The following is a 20,904-nucleotide window of genomic DNA, read 5'->3' as shown; positions in this document are numbered from 1 at the left end:
GCCAAAGGGGCGCTCGCTCTCCGTCTCTCGCTCTCTCGCTAGAGGGTCGTTGCTGCTCTCTCTCTCTCTCATCTGGAGGCAGTTGACGCCGCTTTGGCTCTGCCGACGCCTTTAGTAATGCTCCCAGCTCGGCGGCGCGCTGCTCAGTAGTCAGTCTCACAATACAGTTAGCCGACGTTAGTTTTTCGCAGACGCTTTTCCGCCTAGCAACATTTTCTACATCCATATACATATATATAATTGCATATACATTGACCCATGTAATCTGAAATCCTAGTGCGTGCTAGTGCCTAGTTACTAGAGCTCCGAGAGTCTAGTTAGTGCATATACCAGTTCGTAATCGTATCCTAGCGCCTGGGCTAGCCTGCCCCGCTTTTCATTTTACCGTTTTTCTATTATTTGTTTTTTTTTTTTTTTTTGCTGCCAATTTCGTTTGCCCGCCCCTTCGTTGCCGCGACCTGTGTATGTATTCGTTTGTCTGCGGCCAACCCCGGCAAGTTCGTCGTCGTCGTCGCCTCCTGCTGCCCGTTGGGCGTTAATAATGCGAGATTTCTTGTACGTCAATACATATTAAAATATCTAGTCGATTATACTCGGATATATCGCGAATTGTTGGCCCGCCATAAATATAGATAATCAAGTGAAATGTTTGCCGCTGTCTATTGATTTTTCGTCAAAATCATTATCAACATCATTATTAACACTGTAATCAGTCGCTGGTGCCAAAGTGTTGTAAACCGTCCATAAAAATCAGAACCTAGTTCCACCATAACCAAAACAACAACAACAACAATTCCGTTTCATTAGACACTGCCCGCAGCACTGAAGGGTCTCTGTCTGCCTTAACGAGCACAACCCGTGTATCAGCTACATACCATATATAAAGAGCATATATTTATATACTATATATATCTACACAATGAGCAGCTACACGGCAGCCCAGTACTACAAGACCACCAATATGATTACCTCGAATGAGATTTACTGGTAAGTTTCAGACATATGTACATAGATATTCCCTTTTTGCATTATCCTTTCTGTGTCTGCCTGGCTGCACTTGTGGGGCATCCGCCCGCAAATACAACAAGCTACAGCCCCCTCCACTGTTGCCAGCCGGCAGTTCAAGGTTCGCTCTGGCGAGGCCGCTTGTGACGCAATAGACGCCCACAATGCGCGTACCATTGAAGCTGCAGCAGCAAAATCAATGATATCTCCGCTGTTTCGGGTGCTTTCCCCTACCCCCCAGCTGTCCAGCTTGCCTGTATAGCTGCCCACACACATACGCGTGTTCGCCCACGCTGCCCCACCCACCTCTGGGCCCACACAGCGCGCACTGCGTGAGAACAAAGGCGTCTTCTACTACCTCACAATGCACTTTGTCTATAGTCGAACTGGACTAGAAAACGCATACAAGTAGGCAACACTTTTTAAATTAGTTGTTAGCTGTCAGCTGACACTTTATTGCCAGCCCAAGAGTATGCTTTGAATTTATTTGTGGATCGCAAGTGCCCCAACTGCAGCTCCATTCACAATTTCAACTTGTGAGTTTATTGTCAGCCCATGAGTATGCTGCGCATTTATTTGTGGATCGCATGTAGTTCGCAATTCCAACGCGTAATTAATTATTCGCTCGAAAGTATGCTCTGAATTTATTTGTGGATCGCAACTGTCCCAAATGCACAAATGTTTTTAAATTGAGTCTAATTTTAAGTACACACAGTTTTAGGCCTGAGCTCTTATGCTCTGAGCATAATAGTTAATAGAGAGTTTGAATTTTTCCACAATCTCAATTCCAGCGAAAAAATCGATTATTTTTGCCAAATAAGTATCATTTCCCTTTACTTCCATCTATTTATGTACTATAATGTATGTGTATATGTGAACAGCTTTTATGTGCCAGCTAACAGTTACATAAATACGAAGTAACAAAAGCCTTGAACTCTGACATTTTCAATACAGCCCACATGACACACAGAGACAGCTACATAGCTGCATGCATATATATATATATATATATATATATATATGTGTCCATATTTTCAATAGGTATACATATGCACAATATTCAGATTTGTATGTTTAAGGCATTGCGACTCCCACGCCGAGACACGCGCATAAAAATTCCATGATAAACACGTGATTTTATGTACATAACTGTCAGTAGGTCTTCGAGCCAATGCAACTGTAACAGACGAGCATTATCTTAAGCTGTGATAATAGCCAGGCCACAAAGAACTGCAATTTACCTGTGTCGTCTAATTGGTGTACGGAAATGTATTTCGTAGAAAACCAAAATAGATAATTTGGCAATATAGATTGTGCCAACTATATAGATTAGTTCAGCTATATTGCAGGTAATTTCTTTATGCTGGTGTTGGATGAAATATGAAATATATCTGTTGTATTTGTTATGTTATTATGGAAATTCATAAAAATTATAATTTCTTTAAAATATAAATAATAGGTTTTACTCAGCTTAATATAGGTCTTAACATATTATTAATCAACAATTTGCATAGCAACTAATGTAATACTATAATTGAGTTGCTTTTATTATTCATCGCAAAGAGTTTTGCTTATTGTTGCCCTTACGATATGACCATGATGGCTTTTTATCTTACGTTGTGGCTTACAATTATAATAATTATTACCACTTTTTTGCAATTATCATACTCGAAATACGGCATTCAGGTCTCAATACTAATACAAAGCTAGAAATGAAAATGATAATTATTTTTATGTGCCCTGACTGGCTGTGCATTTTTGATTTCGAACCTAAAATCAAATCAAAACTAATAAGGAACTGCATGGTCTCGACTGCAAAGTCTCATAAAAACAAAACCTGATTTACTTGAACATCTTGATAAATCCACAATAAAAGCAAACTAGATTTTACTATGGAAACACAAAGCTAGTTATATATATATATATATATATAGATATATATACTCTCATCATATGTTTTTGTTGGCAACGCAACAACGTGAGCGCATCCTCACCTGCTCGGTAACAATTAACACTTTTATAGCTCTTTGCATATTTACACAAATATCAAGCAATGGTAGTTTCTATATTATATTTATTTTATACTCGGCAGCAGCAGTTGTTGGCATTTGATCATCTGAAATGTATCTCAAGCGAATGTATATGATTATATAGCTGATCTGTGAGCTTGTGCCCTCAGCTCTCAGCGCTGAATCTGAAAGTCATATTAGTTAAATATTTAACGCTTTTAATATACACTTGCCAAGAGTACTATCATGTTGTCGCAAAATGTGTAACGCTTGGTAGAAACTGACTCCGACGCCTTTAAGGTACATACATATATACATATATGACATTGAATCGACCGAATCGGACAGCTATATCTTACAGCTGCTATAGTACTGATCGTATAATTGATATGGTGAATATTATGGAAAACTATGTTTCTTTTTTAATATGTGGAAAACTATTGTGTCTTAGCTTGACTATGCCTCGCGTTTCTTTATTCTCCTAAAATATCTATTAAAAAAACTCCATATCATTCTATAGACGTAAGAGCATTTAAACTTCGTCTTATAGAAGAAAGCCGTTCTTTCCTGTTTTTTTTTTAGTTTTATTGGTTTTGTTTCTGAGCTGCAAATTTCAAGTTCAAAGTGTGCCCAGCCAGTTAGCCAGGTGATTCATTGGTTTCACGTGATCTTTTTAGTTTCTCTCAAGTGTCCCCTTGCCCCGCTGTGTTCGGAGTCGTGCGCTAATTGAAAGCCAGCTTTTGAGTGGCTCCAACGATGATAAGAGAGCGGGCGCTGATATTTTCCTGGCCGCTCAGTATCCGGCGTTTTAGTAGGCTTCTGGGTTTGTAGGCCTACGCAAAATGTGTGAATAAATTCCGAAATGTTACAGCCAAAAACTCGACGAGCATCAAGAAAGCATCTAAATTAATGTGCAAACCAGTTAAGAAGACTTGCAAGCGTGGCTAACCGGCTGACGTCATGTGTGTGTGTGTGTGTGTGTGTGTGTGTGTGGTGGCAAAGTGGGAGAGGGAGGTTGCCAGCAGACCAGTTACCAGTTCTTGCAGCAGTTGCCGTTGTTGTCATTGTTGTTGTTGTTGTCGTCCTAGTTGTGTGCCAAATTTCTTACGTTCCAGTTAGGTCGTTCGACGCTTTGCTGTTGATATGCGCCATGAATGAATATGCCAAGTAAAGTACCTACCCAAAGTGCTTTGCCCTGTACCTGCCCTGTAATCAAAAGGTGTAAAAATGTGCATTCTATTCAAGGAGAGCACGTTTAGTTTTGGATAAAAGTAGAGTTGTGAATGCGAATCGAATGAACTCAAACAGAAACTTATTTATAAACAACGCGCGCTTAAATTGAATTTTAGAAAATTCCACTCGCTTTTGTGGAAAATTGGTGGAAGTAGATTGCATAAAACTTTGTTATTCGCCATTTAATCTGCTTTAAATCTGATTTGAAAGGTTTTTTGTGCAAATTCATTTAGAATGTATTTCATACTTGACGAAAATGCATCCCCTTGCGTAGAATATAAATGTCAGAGGTTGATTCTCTTTGAACTTGTTTTGAAAGCTATCTTTTTTCACAGATATGAATATTAATGTAATATGAAATTTGAAAACTCTAGTAATAAAATTATTATAAATTAATGCTCTAATACGCCTTAACATTAATTAATTTACTATGACGCATTCTCTTGTATTACAATTTCTGCTTTATTGCTTCGGTGGTTCAGGTGCGATTCCCGGATTAGACTTGAGACAAAGCACTCAGTGTTTTGAGGAAGTCGGTTTGCCATGAGTTTCGTCTGTGCGCATATTCCCTGTTGAGCACCCTACACTTAGAGTAAGGTTCTTACTTGACTTGTTTCTTTTGTTGGTTGCACAATAGCGTCAATTGTTGTTGTTGTTGTTGCTGCTTTGTCGACGGAGCGTGGAGTTGGCTTTGTCAGTGATTTGCATTGAATTGGAAGCTGACGAAATGGCAAGTGGCCCCATGGCGAAATTGTACTCAAAATTTCCAAATCGAATCGTAGACGCCTGCGCAAGGGTTGTAATTTACAGCATACACTACATGCCGCAAAGTTCATTAGCTTCTGTGGAAAGCTGTGTCGTGTTGCCAAAAATAGACATTCCACACAACAAAAGCGGAATGAAAAAAAAAAAAAAAAAAACAGTTTCGCATAATGATGTCCAATTTGGGAACTGATTATGCAAAGTTGGCGATTTGTTTTGGCTCACTTGAATTGATGATGATGATGATAATCTTAATCACAGATCTTTGCCATTGCTGCTGATGCGGCTGCTGCTGCTGGAGCTGAAGAGACAGAGAGAGAGATTCAATTGCATGAAACATACATAAATAAATAATAGGCTGCTAATCGCTTGTAAACATGAATTTTTCCACCGAAGACATCAATGAGAAAGCAGACGGAGCTAATGCCGCACCTGAAGGGGTAAGCGTTGGCGGGAGGGGGGAGGGGGGGGAGGGCAGGGGCCTGTGCTGCTCTGTCTACGTGATTCAGAGCCTAACGAGCATAGAACCCTTGTGGGCGCACTTTCCCAAAAAGCAAGCAGCGGCAGCGCCAGCAACAATCGTGCCACATGAGCCGAGCGAACAACGTGGCTGCCGCCGCTTGGCCCCCGGCGCACGCTGCTCGTTATTGTTTTGTGATTGATGAAGGCGACGCCAGTGGGCAGCCAAAGCTCGCAAATAACAACCAACTGCCAACAGCGAGCGCTTCATTCATGGCCAAGAAGAAACAAGTGAAGTGAAGTGTGCTGTGTCGGTGAAGTGCAAGTGAAAGTGAAGTTTTGGCGGCGTTTCGTCGTGTACTTCATTGGCAGCCACAAAATAATTTCCCACTAACATCATTTTCAACAACGAAAGAGGAAAAAAAAAAAACAAGAGTGTGCCCGACTAACAGATACCCCGTGCTGTCATCGCAATCAAAGTAATCGAAGTACATTGTATGCCACAAGTCAACAGCTATAATTCTCAAAAGTCTATCATCTAATCGGGCATGATATCCAAAAAGTTAATCTGTACGAGATATTGTCGATAGACCTAGTCTTCAAATCGATATTTTTCGATTTCTTAAAATCGATGATTCACAATAACTTCTAAACTTAAAAATCCTCTTAGTCTCCGATCGAAGCGAATCGAACCGACTCTTGATACAGAGAGCAAGAATATATATGTTCCCTTATGTTCGAAGATGCCTGTTACATACATGTATAGAGATCCATCATAGTCTGCTTAACCCATTTTCAATGGGTACAAGGTGTACAAAAACAGATGAAAAAAACTTTGCCCATTTCCATTTGTTGTTGCTGCTGTTGACTGATGTGATTCGCCGCTGTGGCTGCTGCTGCTGCTGCTGCGGATCGTCATTGTTGCTGCTCATCTTCATGTTCATCTTCATCTTCATCATCGGCGCCCGTGTGTTTGTTACACATTTAATTAAATGCCTGGCCAAGTGAGAGTGAATCGGATCGTCTCGCAACTTTGTGTTGATCTTTGTTCACCTTGGGTTAGAGATGGGCATGTGTTGAACCCTATGAAACCCGATTTCGTAAGGCTATTATTATTATTATTTTTTTGTCACGACACTTTTTAAATAACGCGTTTAAATAGCCAACTCTGAACCCATTAAGTTAACTCAGATGAGTATATATGGGGAGACAGTGCATATAGACAAGGCAAAAAGCTTAGACCCCGCCTTGGTATTGTTGTTATTTACTTCGATAAAATTCGCTAATTTTATATTAAAATAGGCTCTTAGCCTTTAAATCTACGTTAGATTGAACTACTAATATGATGGGGCGCCAATAGAAACGAACGATTGCAAACTGAGTTATTTTGTAAAAATCAGAAAAATAGAATATATAGAAGGTACATCTAACAAATGAATATAAAATTCATAAAGATCTTCGAGTCTAACTATTGATTGTTTATTAATTGATGAAATTTATTTATTGACAAACACAATTGATGTCGTGCAACGAAGCGAAAGCACGCTTCGTGGCCTTCGCTAGCTTCATGGGACGAGGGAGGGGGCACTGGAGGCACGCTTCATTAACCGCTTGTCTCAGCCATTGTCTCAGCGCGCCCAGCGCCCAGCGTTCACTTTCTAATCATCAAGTCAGCTTTGCCGTCGTCGTCAGCGTCGCCATGTGGCTGCCAAGTTGCCAACTCTGGCAGCCATGACCGAATGCAATCAGCGACGGCCACGCAAGTTGAAGGTACTACCAAACCGCATATGGCAAGGGAGGAGAGGGTGAACTGAATGAATAGGTAGAGAGAGATAGAGAGGCCGAAAGAGAGAGAGAGAGAGAGAGAGAGAGAGAGGGGGCAGCACTCGCAATCGTTGTTGGCTTTTGGGTTTCGTGTAGAAGGTCTTTCAGACAGGCGTATAGGGCTGGCATATGCACAGGTAACTAACTGGGCTCAGACGCATAAGGTCAAGTCAACAAACAAACAGCTTAACAACTCAGGCAGTCAGTTAACGTAATCGTAATCGCATAGTTAGTAACTACATTCGCGATGTTTACTAATGAAATATACAAAACGATTCATATGCGTGTGAGCTAACCTGCGCGGGTAGTTTAAGCGGTTCTCGACAAAAAGCTGATCAAATGAAAGTAAACGAATATTTGATGAAATAATGCGATTAGATAAGACTGGTTCAATATTCATTGGAATAGACTTGTGCACAAAGAAAAGCGGAAATATAGCTATAAAATCTTTATGCTTTTTTTATATGTAAACACAGATTAGATAACTAAAAGACGCTTTTATCTATTAGATAAACACAAATATATGTTTTTGCTCAATGATCTCGAATGCGGCTACTTCTAGTTGCCAAATATGTATAGTATTTCGGGAGAGTTTCTATCTTTAAGCAACTGGGGCTAACCGATCTTTGGGAACGAAAGTAGTTTTTTCTGGAACTGCCCTCGCTCATATGAAGTTATTGTTGTTTTTGTTTGCTTGTCATCAGCGCTGGTTGTTGTTGTTGATTGTTTCATAACAGCTGAGACAAAGTCAGGCAAAAGGTAAATGGGTTTGGTGTACCTTGTGCCTAATGCGTTAATATCATCATCAAGCTGGCTGGCTCATAGAAACTTACATATGTAGACAGATAGTCGTGTTGTGAGTTATGCTTATGCTATCTACATGTGTGTGTGTGTGGCACAGTGGGCACAAGTTTTGGTTTTTATGACATTAGTTTTAACGATGCCAGTGACAGCAATGTCCGACAACAACAACAACAACAATAAGCAAGTTTCAATGAAAAGTCGAAACAGGCCGCAGGTCCGGATATAAATGGTTTGTTGTTCACACACTCACAAACACACATACAAGTACAGCCATATGCAGAAGCACACTCATCATTACGCTTAACGCTTGGCTCAGTCTCAGACCCAGTCAGCCATTACGAAGCCCATTTTGTTAGTAGCCCGCCGCATACGACTAACTACCAAAAGTGCCTCCTCACAGTTTGCGTTTACAGCGGCCGTAATGTGCTCGTACTCGCACTCAGACGTACAGCGCATGCAGCGAAAGAGAGAGAGAGAGAGGGAGAGTGAGCGAAAGAGCGGTTGCAGCGCCCCCGCTGAATGCCGCCCTCGCCCGCCCTTCAAAGCCCAGACGTCAGGTCGTGAGTCACCTGAGCGTAACGTAAGCGCAGCTTATTGTTCGCGCTCATGTGGCTCGCGTCGGCTACTTGTGCTCGTTATGATTTTAACGCTCTTACGCTCGTACGTTTTCGCTCTTGCGGCTCTCCCAATGCAGTTGCGGTGTGTGAGTTGTGTGAGCAGCTGTTTTGGGCTGCCACACAAATTCGCTGCTATTGTGATCGCCTTTTTGACAGTGACTCTGCGAGTGTGAGTGTGTTTCAGTGTATGCGTGTGTGTCGTTTGCATACAAATTTACACTTTTTCGTAGTAGTTTTTCGGGCTTGTTACTCTCTGTTTTCTCAATTACTCAATTTGACAATGGAAATGAAAAATTAGCAACAAATTTGTGCATTTCAGATGTTCAGATGAATATCCGTTAAAAGCACTTAAATGCAATGACTCTTAGTCCCACTGTGCTTCCAGCCAGTCAGAGCACATATATATGTACATACGTCAACGCTGCAGGTGTTTGTTTATTTGTGTTTTAGCCATGCTGCAAGTGTTTCGCTTGCGAACTGACAATTGTTTTCGGTAGATCAAATTGAAAAGAACAGCTTAACACAGAGCCTGAACAACAGCCACAACAATAACTGGCACACAAACTTGCCTATTGGCAATATACACACATAGCTATATACCCACATGCTCACAAACACATACAGACTGTCATACAGAGTCATTCACTCTCTCTCGCACACACTGATAGTCGTGGAAACGGGCCGTCGATTTACGGCTTGGAAGCTCGCCCGCCACTGTCGGCCAATTTAGTCTCTCTCAAAGTTTCGTCGAAGCAGGCAGCAAAGGCACAGAGAAAACGTGCGCGCGCTTTTCTGTTCAAAACGTCGACGTCGCAGTCGCTGCCCGATCGTGCGTTTTGTTGTTAATATAAAAACTTGGTTCGCTCACTGTGTTTTACTGCTCACACATTTTGTTGTTGGCATTCAATATTATTTTTGAATATGGATTCGTTAATTGTTGTTTTTGTGACCACTTTGCATACGCAAAACAAGCAACAAAATTTTGAAATTGAATAACAAATTTTGCAGCGCGCGAATTGATTTGCAAACAAAACTTGTGTGTGAATTGTGAGTGTTGAGTGTTGAAAAAAATTAAGAAATAAAACAACAATTTAATAGTATAAATTGCAAAACACATACATACACACGCACACATGTACATACATATGTATGTATGTGTGCGAAAAAACACAGCTCACGAGCTGGAAGCGTGTGCCTTCTTGTTGTTTTTGTTGTAATTTTCAATTTGTTTGTTGCGGCTGCTGTCAAGTCAGGCCCGGGTTTATTATTAATTTGACATCGTCGTGTTCCCCTTCCCCAATACACAATAACAACAAAAACAAGAACTTTAGCAACGAAAAGCCCAAGACCAAAGACGGATAGCATGAAAAACAAAAACAACAGCATTGCATACAGTTTTTTTAATGTAAAAAATAAAATATAATTAAAGAGAAAACCGCCTTTCTCTGCGCGTATCACAAAAACAATAGTGCCGCCAACAACAACAACAACAAAAAAACAGGCGTCGACAGCGGGAACAGCAGCAGCAGCAGCAGCAGAGGCAGCAGCAGCGGCAGCAGCAACAAAAGCCACGGCCACTGCCCCGTTACGTTTCGGCAAACACACGACTAAAGCGTCCCACTGTCGGTCTGTTTGTGTGCATATGTGTCTGTGTGTGCACGGGGTGTGTATATGTGGACTCGACTGGAAATTTCTGCTACACATTTTTAATTGAAATTGTAGCCAAGTGCCGAGAGCATAAGCATACAGCTCATAGATGCAGACCCTCAAAAGAGCAGCTCCCAAAAAGAAGAGCGCAATCAAAATAACTGTATAAGACCGCTCAATGTGTCGAAAGCTGCAATCAGCTCTGTCAATAAGTCCTTCTGTCACGCTCAAAGCTCAGATCGTAATACTCAAAACAATTGAGTATTAAATACGCAACAGCTCAAAGCTTTAGCTTTTCATATTATGCCATTTAATTTTTGGTACAGCGTAAAGTTTGAGCAGCACAAAAGCTTAACAGCTGATTATACGCAGCTGCAGCTGGTCTGCAGTCGCAGAGAAAGCACAAAATTCAAGTCACAGTTAACCGTTGCTGCGCTCAAAACTGTCTCGCTCTGTCACGAAATTTATACGGCGCGCAGGCGTTGCGCGATCGTAGCTGCGTCTGTTGCTGCTTTGCTTGTGCAACCACTTGCCAACCAATTACGCTGCGTCGCAGTCGCGTTGTGCAGTTAGCGTTGTTGCATATTGTGTTTCCACTTCCTCTTCCGCTCATTTTGAGCCGCCCGATTGCCATTTGTTAGACAAGGACCACGCGCAAAGAAAGAGTACAAGCGAAAGAGAGTTGGATTACGTGCGCCGTTACTAATGACACGAAAGTGAATAAAGCACCGCAGTCCATTGTGAACTGCCACTGTGCCGCCCAGTGCAGCACCCAGCTGCACTTGGTTAATCTCTCTCTCTCTCTCTCTCGCTCTCTCTCCCTTTCGCGCTGTGTGCGTGTGCTTGTGTGTGTGTGTGTGTGTAATAATTATAAATTAAATAATTATACAATACAAGCAACAAAACAACTTGGAACTGATTGCAACTGCAGTTGTCGCGGTTGCTGCTGCGGCTGCTGCTGCTGCTGCTGCTCTGTTGTTGCTCGTGCAGTGGAACACCTGTAAAACAAAGGCAGCTCTATCTGCAACAATTATAATAACAACAACAAGTTGCCATTGTCGTGCGCTGTGGCGGATGCAAGCAGCTTAAAGCATAACGAAAATTAAAAACAAAGTCAAATGCTAAAAAAAATACCAAGCCAGATTTTGCTGCTTAGCCTAAAACTCGTTCAACGAAATAAACCCATGCAATAAGAGATTAATTTGATGCAGACCACGCCAGAGACTTACAATAAATGTGTTTTGTTTTTAGAATATGTTTAAACGGCAACGAGATCAACTTGAATGCTTTTAGCAACAAGAACAACAACAACAACAACAAGAACAAAACACGACAACAACTTTGCGTTTGTCGTTTAATAAGAAAACATATTGAGAATTGGCTTTTATGAGTGGGTTTTTCGGGGGCAGCATTCTCACAATGTAGACTCGACTCGACTCGACTCGAGAATTCTAGCCAGAACAGAACAACAGTTCTGTTTGGGTTGTAGGCGACTTGTTTTGGCCAAGAGCGCCATGACTTGTTGTGGAATCCAAGGCAAGGCTAATGCATGACACAGAGGGGGCTAGTGGGGTGGCTTGGATTATCGAAACAGCGAAATTCGTTGGCTTTAACAGCTTTTCATGTCACATATCTATATGTGTGTGTGTGTGTGTGTTTCTGAGTAACAACAAATGACGAAACAATCGCCGCTGTGACACTCATCTGGGCTTCGGACAATATTTGTCCAGAATTGTAACGAATCAGAGACTTGCCGCTGTTAACGCTGATGATGATGATGATGATGAAGCCATCAGCGATCGTTTTCAAAAAACACTCGAGACACTCATCAAAGGTTCTTGAACTTGCCAAAACCAAAACCGAAAAAAACAAGACAACCGATTTATGGCTGGAAAGTGTGGGGGATGGCTGCTTCTTCTTCTTCTTCTGCTGCTTCTGCCTTCGCTTGGGTTTGTTCGATTGTACGACATGCATACATATTTAATGCGACAAAATTTACATTTCGATCTTGATCTTCTCAGTTGATAAACAAACGAATCTTTTTCCCTTTCTATGCGCCATTGTCTCTTCTCTGTCTCCCCCCCCTCCGCTCGCTTTCCGCGCATTGACAATATTCTCACGTAAATTTGCATATGATTTATGGACTTATTAAAGTGGATCAGGTCAGCTGGCAGCAGTGCCAAAAAGCTTTCTCAGCTTGTCTGGCAAGCTTTTCAGTGCAGACGGATGCCAAACTGTTCACATCCTCCCCTGGCGTATATGTGTGTGTGTGTGTGTGTGGCGTGTGGCGTGTGTGGCATGTGTCTGACATATGAATTCGCATACAATTCGCATTCAATTTGAATATTGTTTACTTGGCACTCGCTGCGGCATTTATTCATTTATTTTCTAGCTATGCGACTTTTACTTGCGATCGCCGATCGCTGACCTAAAAAGCTACAAAGCTGATTGAATGCGCTTCGAGAGAGTCGTGAGTTTGCAAGTCTCTCTCTCGCTCAATGAGCACAAAAGCGCGACAAAAAAAAAAAAAACAAACAAACATTTTGCAAGTGTCACGCAACCCACTTGCTTCATTAGCGATTGTCAGTTGTCTCTCCCCCCCTCTCCCCGCTCTCTTCCACTGTGTGTCGCTTCTGCTGCTGCTGTTTTATTACACCTTTTTTGAAGGGCATTCACAATGAAGGCGATGGCAAAGTTTTGGGCTTGTTAACTTAAATGGGCTGCGCAATGCGCAAAAGACGGCAAAACGCGCTTGGAATGTCTACTAAATGTATTTAACTAATATTATCGCCTTAGAAGCAAAGGTAAAATAAAAACGTTATCTAAACGCTCGACGAGAACGGAATGTAGCCAGCGCAGCGGCAGAGGGAAGAAACGAAAAATTCCAAAACTAAACCAAAGATTAAATGGCAAAGAAATCAAAGTACATGCAAAAAAAAAAATGCTAAACAAATATCAAATAAATTATAACGAAAGCAAGAACAATAAATATACATATATAAAATCGAAATAAACAACAACAATGTGAAATCAATTTGCAAATGAATGAAACGAAAGCAAAACAAAAGAAAATCTACAAACAAATACACAGCGACAACAACAACAACAACAACAAGGACAAAAACAACATAACAAACTTACGGAAAGTGAAGGCGAAAGTGTAGCCACGCCTACCAAACCACTCAATATTTAGTAACTGTTTTTATTTTGACTCAATTGTGCGAGAGTCGAGTTGTCGAGTGTGTCTAACGCGTCGAATGCGACGTCGCTGTTTCAATCTGCCGTTCCCGCTCCGATCATGTCAAAGACGAGCAGCAGCCACAAGAGCAGCAACAACAATCGCAGGCACCTGCCCGTGCCCGCGCCCGCGCCCACATCCCTTGAGGACAGCGGCGGCGAGTCCTTTCTGCAATACGACTGCGAAAAGAAGCCGCCGCCGATTGTTGTTGTCGTCGGCGACGGACGGAGTCGAGTGCGTCGCGTGGTGCGCACCGCCACGCGTCACGTGACCGTTGTCAGTCTATCGACGCGCCACAAGGAGACGCAGACGCACACCTCGCACCATGTGACGGCCGTCAGGTAAGCGCCCACCGGACACTGGCAAAAGGGAAACCGGCAGCAAGCGCACTCAACGCTTATCGTTATCGCTGGATCTGCTGCTTATGAGTGTATTAAAATATATTTATAGCTGTTTAACAATTGGTCTGCTAGAAGCCTTTAAATACGCCGTTTGACACTTATTATAGTTTGATTTCCCCTGCGTTTTATCGCTGCCAATGATAAGCCGCGCTGTGGAACCTGTTCTATATTGTAATGCATTTTCGTTTCGCCTAGCTGCAGTTTCATTCACACTATGATTCAACTTTGTCAGTTGTAGGCCGTGCTGTCGAACCTGTTTTATGATGTATTCGATCAGAGCTGCTGTTTCATTTCCAATGCGTTTCAGTCAGTAATGTGGAACCTGTGTTCCAATTTCATTGCATTTCATCTGTGTGGAACCAGTGAAACCTATTGTGTTGTGTATTGTGTTTTGCAGTGGTGAAATTACTTGGTTTATACAAAAACATTGCATAACACTGGGCTGCTGTTGGTAATGTTAAGGTAGTGTTAACCTAACAGCTCTGTTAGCTAACATTTCGCTGTCAACTAATTTGTGGATTCTGCTAAAGATTTATAAATAAATATTAATTTGCTTTACTAATATCAATGAGCATAATAGTTAAATTTGGTATGTTATTTGAGCAAGTATTATATAAGGCTTAACATTTTAAATAATTTACGAGTATAAAAACTACAATTGTCGCTAATATACAAGATCAAATCTTAATCTTGTATATAAAATAAGCTCGTATTGATATTTGCATTTTTTTGTTTAAATAATAAACCAGTTGGCCCAATTATTTAATATATGTATTTGTGGTAAATCATATCTTGAATTCCCAATGGACATGGGCGCCCATATCAGTGTGAATTAATATGACAACCCAAAACCCTGTCAGTCTGTCTAGCAGCTGTCTGTCTGTCTATCTGTGTGTTTGTTTGTTGTTTTTGGTAGGGGCACACTCCATAAAGCATAAGTCCTCAAAAGAACACTAATGTAAAATCAATAACAATTACGGTTGCGCTTTGGCAAAAGGCGGCCGACGCCGCAGTCGTCGTGCGGGTCACGCAAGTCGCCAAGAGGCGGACAGCACGGACGGAGGCGACACTTGTTGCATATCAAGCAGCCAGCGAGGAAGTGAATGCGCGGCAGCAAGAGGAAATGGCCGGGGGCACTACAAATTAAAACTTTGGCTCGCGAGCAAAGCGCAGTGTGTGACGTCGCAAGCTACAAAGATACATTCACATGTATCCAACAGATACACGCACATAGATACAGATACACAGATACAGCTACAGCTATGCCGCAGGCAAACAAACAGCTGGACACATGTGCAACGGCAAACAATTAGGGCCGACGTGTGGCAGATGTTTCTCGCTTGGACTCAATTTACAAGACAGGACTTTCGAGCACTTAAATCGCTACAGAATGGAGCAGGAGAGGCAGAGGGCGAATGCGTCAAGTTGCTTAGCTGGCAACAATAACAGCAAGCTGTTGTTGTTGTTGCCAGGCAGCGGTACCTGCCGTAAGGACAACACAAAATGAACGCCAGGTGCATTTGGAAACTGGAAACAATCGCGCAAGGATGATATACCACTGCCTATGGAAAATCGTATTGTGCGTGTTTCTGTCCCTTTTCGTGATCCTGGCAGCAAGTTTTTTTCTTGGCTGCGAATTGCAGCTGCTCTTTGTTCAGTTTTCCGTTTTGGCCAGAATAGACAACAACACCGAAGCTGGAAACTTATTAGGCCACCAGCTGAGCCATGATTCGAGTCGGTTCGTCGGGGCAGCTATACGAATCGCATAATCAATGATTCAGGCATTGCAATGCAAATCGATTTACACAATTCCAAAGCCAGTTGCAACCGGGAGAGACAATTAAAGTAAATCGATTTTAAGTTTAAGGTATTTATGAAGCAGTATTATGTGTATATATGGATATATTACAATCAAAAAAGTTGCTTCGATTCGTAAACTTTGCTCCTTGTTGTTGAAAACGAAGAGGATCCAAGTTTGAAACTCTTACGTGCCTTAATTTCCACTGAAAGATTAGCTTTCTTTTGAATTAGACTTTAAGTTAAGGAAATTGCCTCGTAATTTGCGGAAGAATTTTCTTTTTATTCGTTAATAATTTTAAATCGAAGAATTTTGAGCAAATTATTGTTATTCATGTGATCTGTCATCAATTTTCAATATTTATTTCAATCTTATTACTGACACTTTCTACTCTACTTTCGTGTTTGTCATCGTTAGCTAATCATTTCCGTAACTTTTCCCTCTGTCGAAATCCCTGCGAGCTGTTGATCCATCCGCCATATGGCACTGGCACTCTAAATCTTTACCCTGCCCCCCTGCCCTCAGACTACTGTCATTCTCGCTCTTCCCTTTATTTGTTGCTTTGCTTTTGTTTAATGGATCCTTTTACGCTTAGGATCTTCTCTTTGTTGTGTGTGTTCATATTGTCTATGGCTTCGTAAGGGTAGCAATTGTTGGCCGAAGACCAACAAAACAGATGCATTTTGGATGCGTAGGCAGCTGACACACCTACACACACACACGCACACACACTCGCACACAACTGAGCTAAGCGAAACACGTTTCTGAACCTCGATTCGATCCCAACAAGCAGCTTGTCGAGCTCTGGCCAAACGCTCGGTTTAGTTGAAACGCGAACGTTGCCGAGCGACGACGTGATCTTCCGCCTGTTCCAAATGCTCGCGTGGTGCTTCCTCCCTTCGGTCTAACCGAAAGCAACGAAAATTTGAGAAACGAAAAGAGAATTTCAATTTGAATAATCTTTAAACAAACGATCGTCGATTTTGTATTTGTGAATATTATGAATATTACCTGGCCATAACTGTGCCCTGATCTATGTGTGTGATCTGTGTGTGTGCGTGATTTCTATCAAAAACTTAAGATCATAGAATAGTCAAGATGATCATTTGCATTTCGGGTTTTATAATTGGCGAAAGGTACGCATCGAGCTCATATAAATCTGTTGGGTCAAACGAAAGTTGTGTCTAAAGTCTTGTGATCCTTATTAATTGTTCTATCTCTCTCTCTCTCTCTTTGCTTGCAGCTTTCCCCAGAAGAGCATCGAGCGCAGCGGCTCCACACAATACGATCTGGCCGGAGCGCCAGTGGCCGCCCACGGCTCGAGCGCAGCCGCTGACAGCGTCGGCGGCTATGTTTACCTGCAGAACCATTATGCGGGCGGCGGAGGTGGTCACAACTCCGCCGCGACCATAAACTATCCCGCGCCGCAGCATCCGCAGATGATCTACCAGCTCCAGCAGTATCCCACGTGCCATCAGCAGCAGCAACAGCAGCAACTGCAGCAGCATCAGCACTTTATGCAAGTGCAGGCGGCACCAGCGGGCGCTGGCCACTATCATCACCACAATCACCACCTGCTGCACAGCCATGGGCATCATCATCATCATGGCGGCGCCGTGGTCATTGCCGGCAGCGGCGTCGGCACCGGAGCCGGTGCAGCGGGCGCAGTTGTCCTGCAGCAGCAGCAGCAGCAGAGCATGCACAAGAAGAACTCCATACGGAACGGCGGGGATGTGCTCAAGCGCACGCGCGCCCAGTCAGCGTAAGTGTTTCTTCCACAAGTGATAACAGCTAGACAACCAAGAAGAAGAGCAAGTTATCTAGACCGATCAACAGGCGGGCGATCAGTTAACAGAGACCCACAGCGTAGTCAGCCTAATTAGCTTGGACTTTGCACTGCGCCAATTTCTGATAAACAGCAAAGGGGCCTCCCGGCAGACCCCGCCCGATATATCCAAGATTAGGCACTGACGCACGCGAACGTGGCGCGTATGTAAATATTTGGGAATGCGCCTCGGCAGCGTATCAGCTGACAGCTGACTTTCACAATGCGCCGCGGGCGACACCTGCACTTTTGCCAGGAACAAACGTTACGCACAGCAATTCCAGCTGTTTTTTTTTCAGATAAACGGGCAACTGTTGTTGTTGTTGTTGTACTTGATATCCCCCTCTTTGTATGCGATGCGCTGATTTTCTTGTAAAACAAACACTCGAGCAGCAAAGTCTGACGTTTGATTTCAGAGTTCTCTTTAAAACAAGTGCATAGCTTGTGCAATGCGTTAACAGGTTGAGAATTTTAAGCACAAGCGGCAATTAACTTGAGTAGACTGTTAAAACCTGCCCAATCTGCATCTCGACTATGTCGAAACATATTTTATTCTTTGGCCCAGTCCACATATCGTATTGTAAATAAAATAATCAAGATTCAATAAGGGCATAAACTGACATAATACAAAGTTTTTATCTCAAGTATTTTAAATATCTTTTACAAATTCTCTGTCTAACTTTTGTTGGGTATCTGTTCTATTGGAAGCCTCTTTTATTTATTTATTAACTATTAACTATAGTATTGCTATTTTTATCAGCGTCAGCTTTAAAGATTTTTCTGGATATCTTTATAAATTCTATTTTCTTCGTTAATTTTGATTTCTGCTCATATTTTTTTTTTTACGCTCTGATTTTGCCCAACATTCATTTCGAATTGGATGATTTTGGTTTAGATCTAACTGTTAATTAATAGCACTCATGACTTTCCGCTCTTTGCTATCAGCCACAATCAAAATGCTTGAAATTAAAAATGGGCGAAACTGTTTTTAAGAATAAGCAAATTTTACTGCCCCCTTTGCAACGCGCCGCCCCCGTCCGCAAATGCGCTTGGCTTGTTGTGGTTGCTCGTGGCAACATTTTAATCAGGTCGATAGCTCGAGTTGTGTTTCAAAGATACACACACACACACGCGCACACACACACACACACACACACACTTCGCTTTAGAGCAAAAGCAGACGCTATCTTATCATCGGGGCGCAAAGAAACTGGCAGCGACTTGGGCCAGTTGTGCGCAAATTCGCTCAGTGTATTGACACGCAGTGGCGCAGTTCAGTTGCTGTATAAATAATAATTATAATCTATTTGTTTACGTTAAGTGAAAATTATTTAAATTGAAATCGTTTGGTTCACTCTCTGCAGCTACGAGCTATCGCAGGATCTGCTGGACAAACAGATCGAGCTGCTGGAACGCAAGTACGGCGGCGTGCGGGCACGCAATGCGGCTGTTACCATACAGCGCGCCTTCCGACACTATATGATGGTCAAGAAGTTCGCCTCCATTACGGCCATGGCCAAGGCGGAGAAGCGTCTCAGCCGGCGCATGGTGGTGACCGCCTCGAGCCTGACCCTGGCCGAGGAGAGCGCCTCGGCGAATGCCTCCCTATCGTCTGCCTACGGCAGCGCCACAGAATCTCAGCTGGAGCAACTGCAGCATCAGCAACAACAACAACAACAGCAACAACAACAACAACAACAGCAGGCGGCACAACAACAGCCACGTGTAACAATAATGGCAGGTCCGCCAGGCGCCGGCTCGCCGGGACTCTCGCGGACGCCGCCGACACGTTCGTTGTCGATGCGCGAGCGTCGCCAGCTGGACTGCAGTCCCATACCACGTAGTCAGTCGGGTAAGTGTTTGCTCCGAACCGAACCGAATTGGCCTCGACTCAGAGTTGAGTTTTGAGCCAGAACAATTGTCAATTTGAATATAGGTTTTAAGCCCGAAGACATACGCTAACAATTTGCCTCCGTTTTGCCTGACAGGCGCCTCACCCGTGTCCATTGCCAGCTCCACAACCTCCGTATCCGGCCTGGCCTCGCATCCACACGTGAATCTGTTGCACGCCGCGGAACCGCATTATTACAATGCCCAGGCGATGCCCACGGCAGCCGCCTATTACACCAGCTACCACGGCTCGCCGCACGATCTGAGCTATGCCAGCTCGGCGGACACCTCGCTGAACGCCTCGTGGGTGAACACCAGCGGCCACTCGCCGCACACGCCCTACTACTCGGCGGCCCAGATATATATGCGGCCCAAGGGCGGCAGCACCACGCCCACGCCCAGCTGCGGCAGCCAGGGCAGCGGCAGTGGCAAGAAGGTGCCGCCAGAGGTGCCCAAGCGCACCTCCTCGATCACCGCGCAACAGCAGAGCCAACTGCTGATGATGCAACGCCAGACACCGCCGCCGCCCTCGTTGCTGCGCACCAACGGGCTGTGCAAGACGGCCGAGAACGGCAGCCTGACATCCGTGCAGAGCTCCGGCTCAGATTCAAGCGTCACCTCCGCCGAGCGCAACATTAACAGCGACTTGGGCTCGGATCGCAGCAACTCGCCGCACACATGGAAGCGCGGCACAGCGCTCAACAGCTCACAACAGTTCTCGACACATTCGGCGGACTCCGCCGGCGCCGCTGGCCAAATTCAGGTGGCCGTGGCTGCGGCCACAGCAGCTGGCGGCGTGCCGCCCACAGATGATCATGCCATCTCCTCGCACACCAGTGCCGCCCAGTATGAGCAGCACGAGCAGCAGCAGCACGAACAGCAGCAGCTGCAGGCGGCGGCCAGCGCGGCGGGCGTTGCCCAGAACTACAAGATGTCGGAGACGATACGCAAGCGTCAGTATCGAGTCGGGCTCAATTTGTTCAACAAGAAGCCGGAGAAGGGCATTACGTATTTGATCAGGCGCGGCTTTCTTGAGAACACGCCGCAGGGCGTGGCACGTTTCCTGATCACGCGCAAGGGCCTCTCCCGGCAGATGATCGGCGAGTATTTGGGCAATCTCCAGAATCAGTTCAATATGGCGGTGCTCAGCTGCTTTGCCATGGAACTGGATCTGTCCGGCCGGCAGGTGGACGTGGCGCTGCGCAAATTCCAGGCCTACTTCCGCATGCCCGGCGAGGCGCAAAAAATCGAGCGCCTCATGGAGATCTTCTCGCAGCGCTACTGCGAGTGCAATGCGGACATTGTGGGGCGACTGAGATCATCCGATACGGTAAGCCAAACGAATCTAAATGTAATCCATGACTTAACCCAATCTCTCTCTCTCTCTCTCTC

The 20,904-nt window shown here is 43.9% G+C and overlaps 1 protein-coding gene across 5 annotated transcripts in view; it reads left to right on the top strand.

The window, feature by feature from the left end:
* siz (Brefeldin-resistant Arf-GEF family protein schizo) overlaps positions 1 to 20,904 on the top strand; it is a 34,637-nt gene that overhangs the window by 12,278 nt on the left and 1,455 nt on the right. Inside the window, exons 1-5 of one of the 5 annotated variants that reach the window (XM_070208611.1) lie at positions 9,456 to 9,760; positions 13,157 to 13,939; positions 17,041 to 17,559; positions 18,987 to 19,474; positions 19,611 to 20,842. In XM_070208611.1, the coding sequence (XP_070064712.1) occupies positions 13,659 to 13,939; positions 17,041 to 17,559; positions 18,987 to 19,474; positions 19,611 to 20,842 (2,520 nt within the window). In that variant the 5' untranslated portion in view covers positions 9,456 to 9,760; positions 13,157 to 13,658. Of the gene's footprint in view, positions 1 to 181; positions 988 to 9,455; positions 9,761 to 13,156; positions 13,940 to 16,638; positions 16,934 to 17,040; positions 17,560 to 18,986; positions 19,475 to 19,610; positions 20,843 to 20,904 lie in introns of those variants that run through there. The other 4 variants (XM_070208613.1, XM_015175118.3, XM_015175117.3 and 1 more) reach the window with 4 other exon arrangements.

This window comes from Drosophila virilis, chromosome 3 (assembly GCF_030788295.1).
Source record: "Drosophila virilis strain 15010-1051.87 chromosome 3, Dvir_AGI_RSII-ME, whole genome shotgun sequence".
NCBI classification, from domain to species: domain Eukaryota; kingdom Metazoa; phylum Arthropoda; class Insecta; order Diptera; family Drosophilidae; genus Drosophila; species Drosophila virilis.
This window is presented reverse-complemented; position numbering and strand designations above follow the sequence as displayed.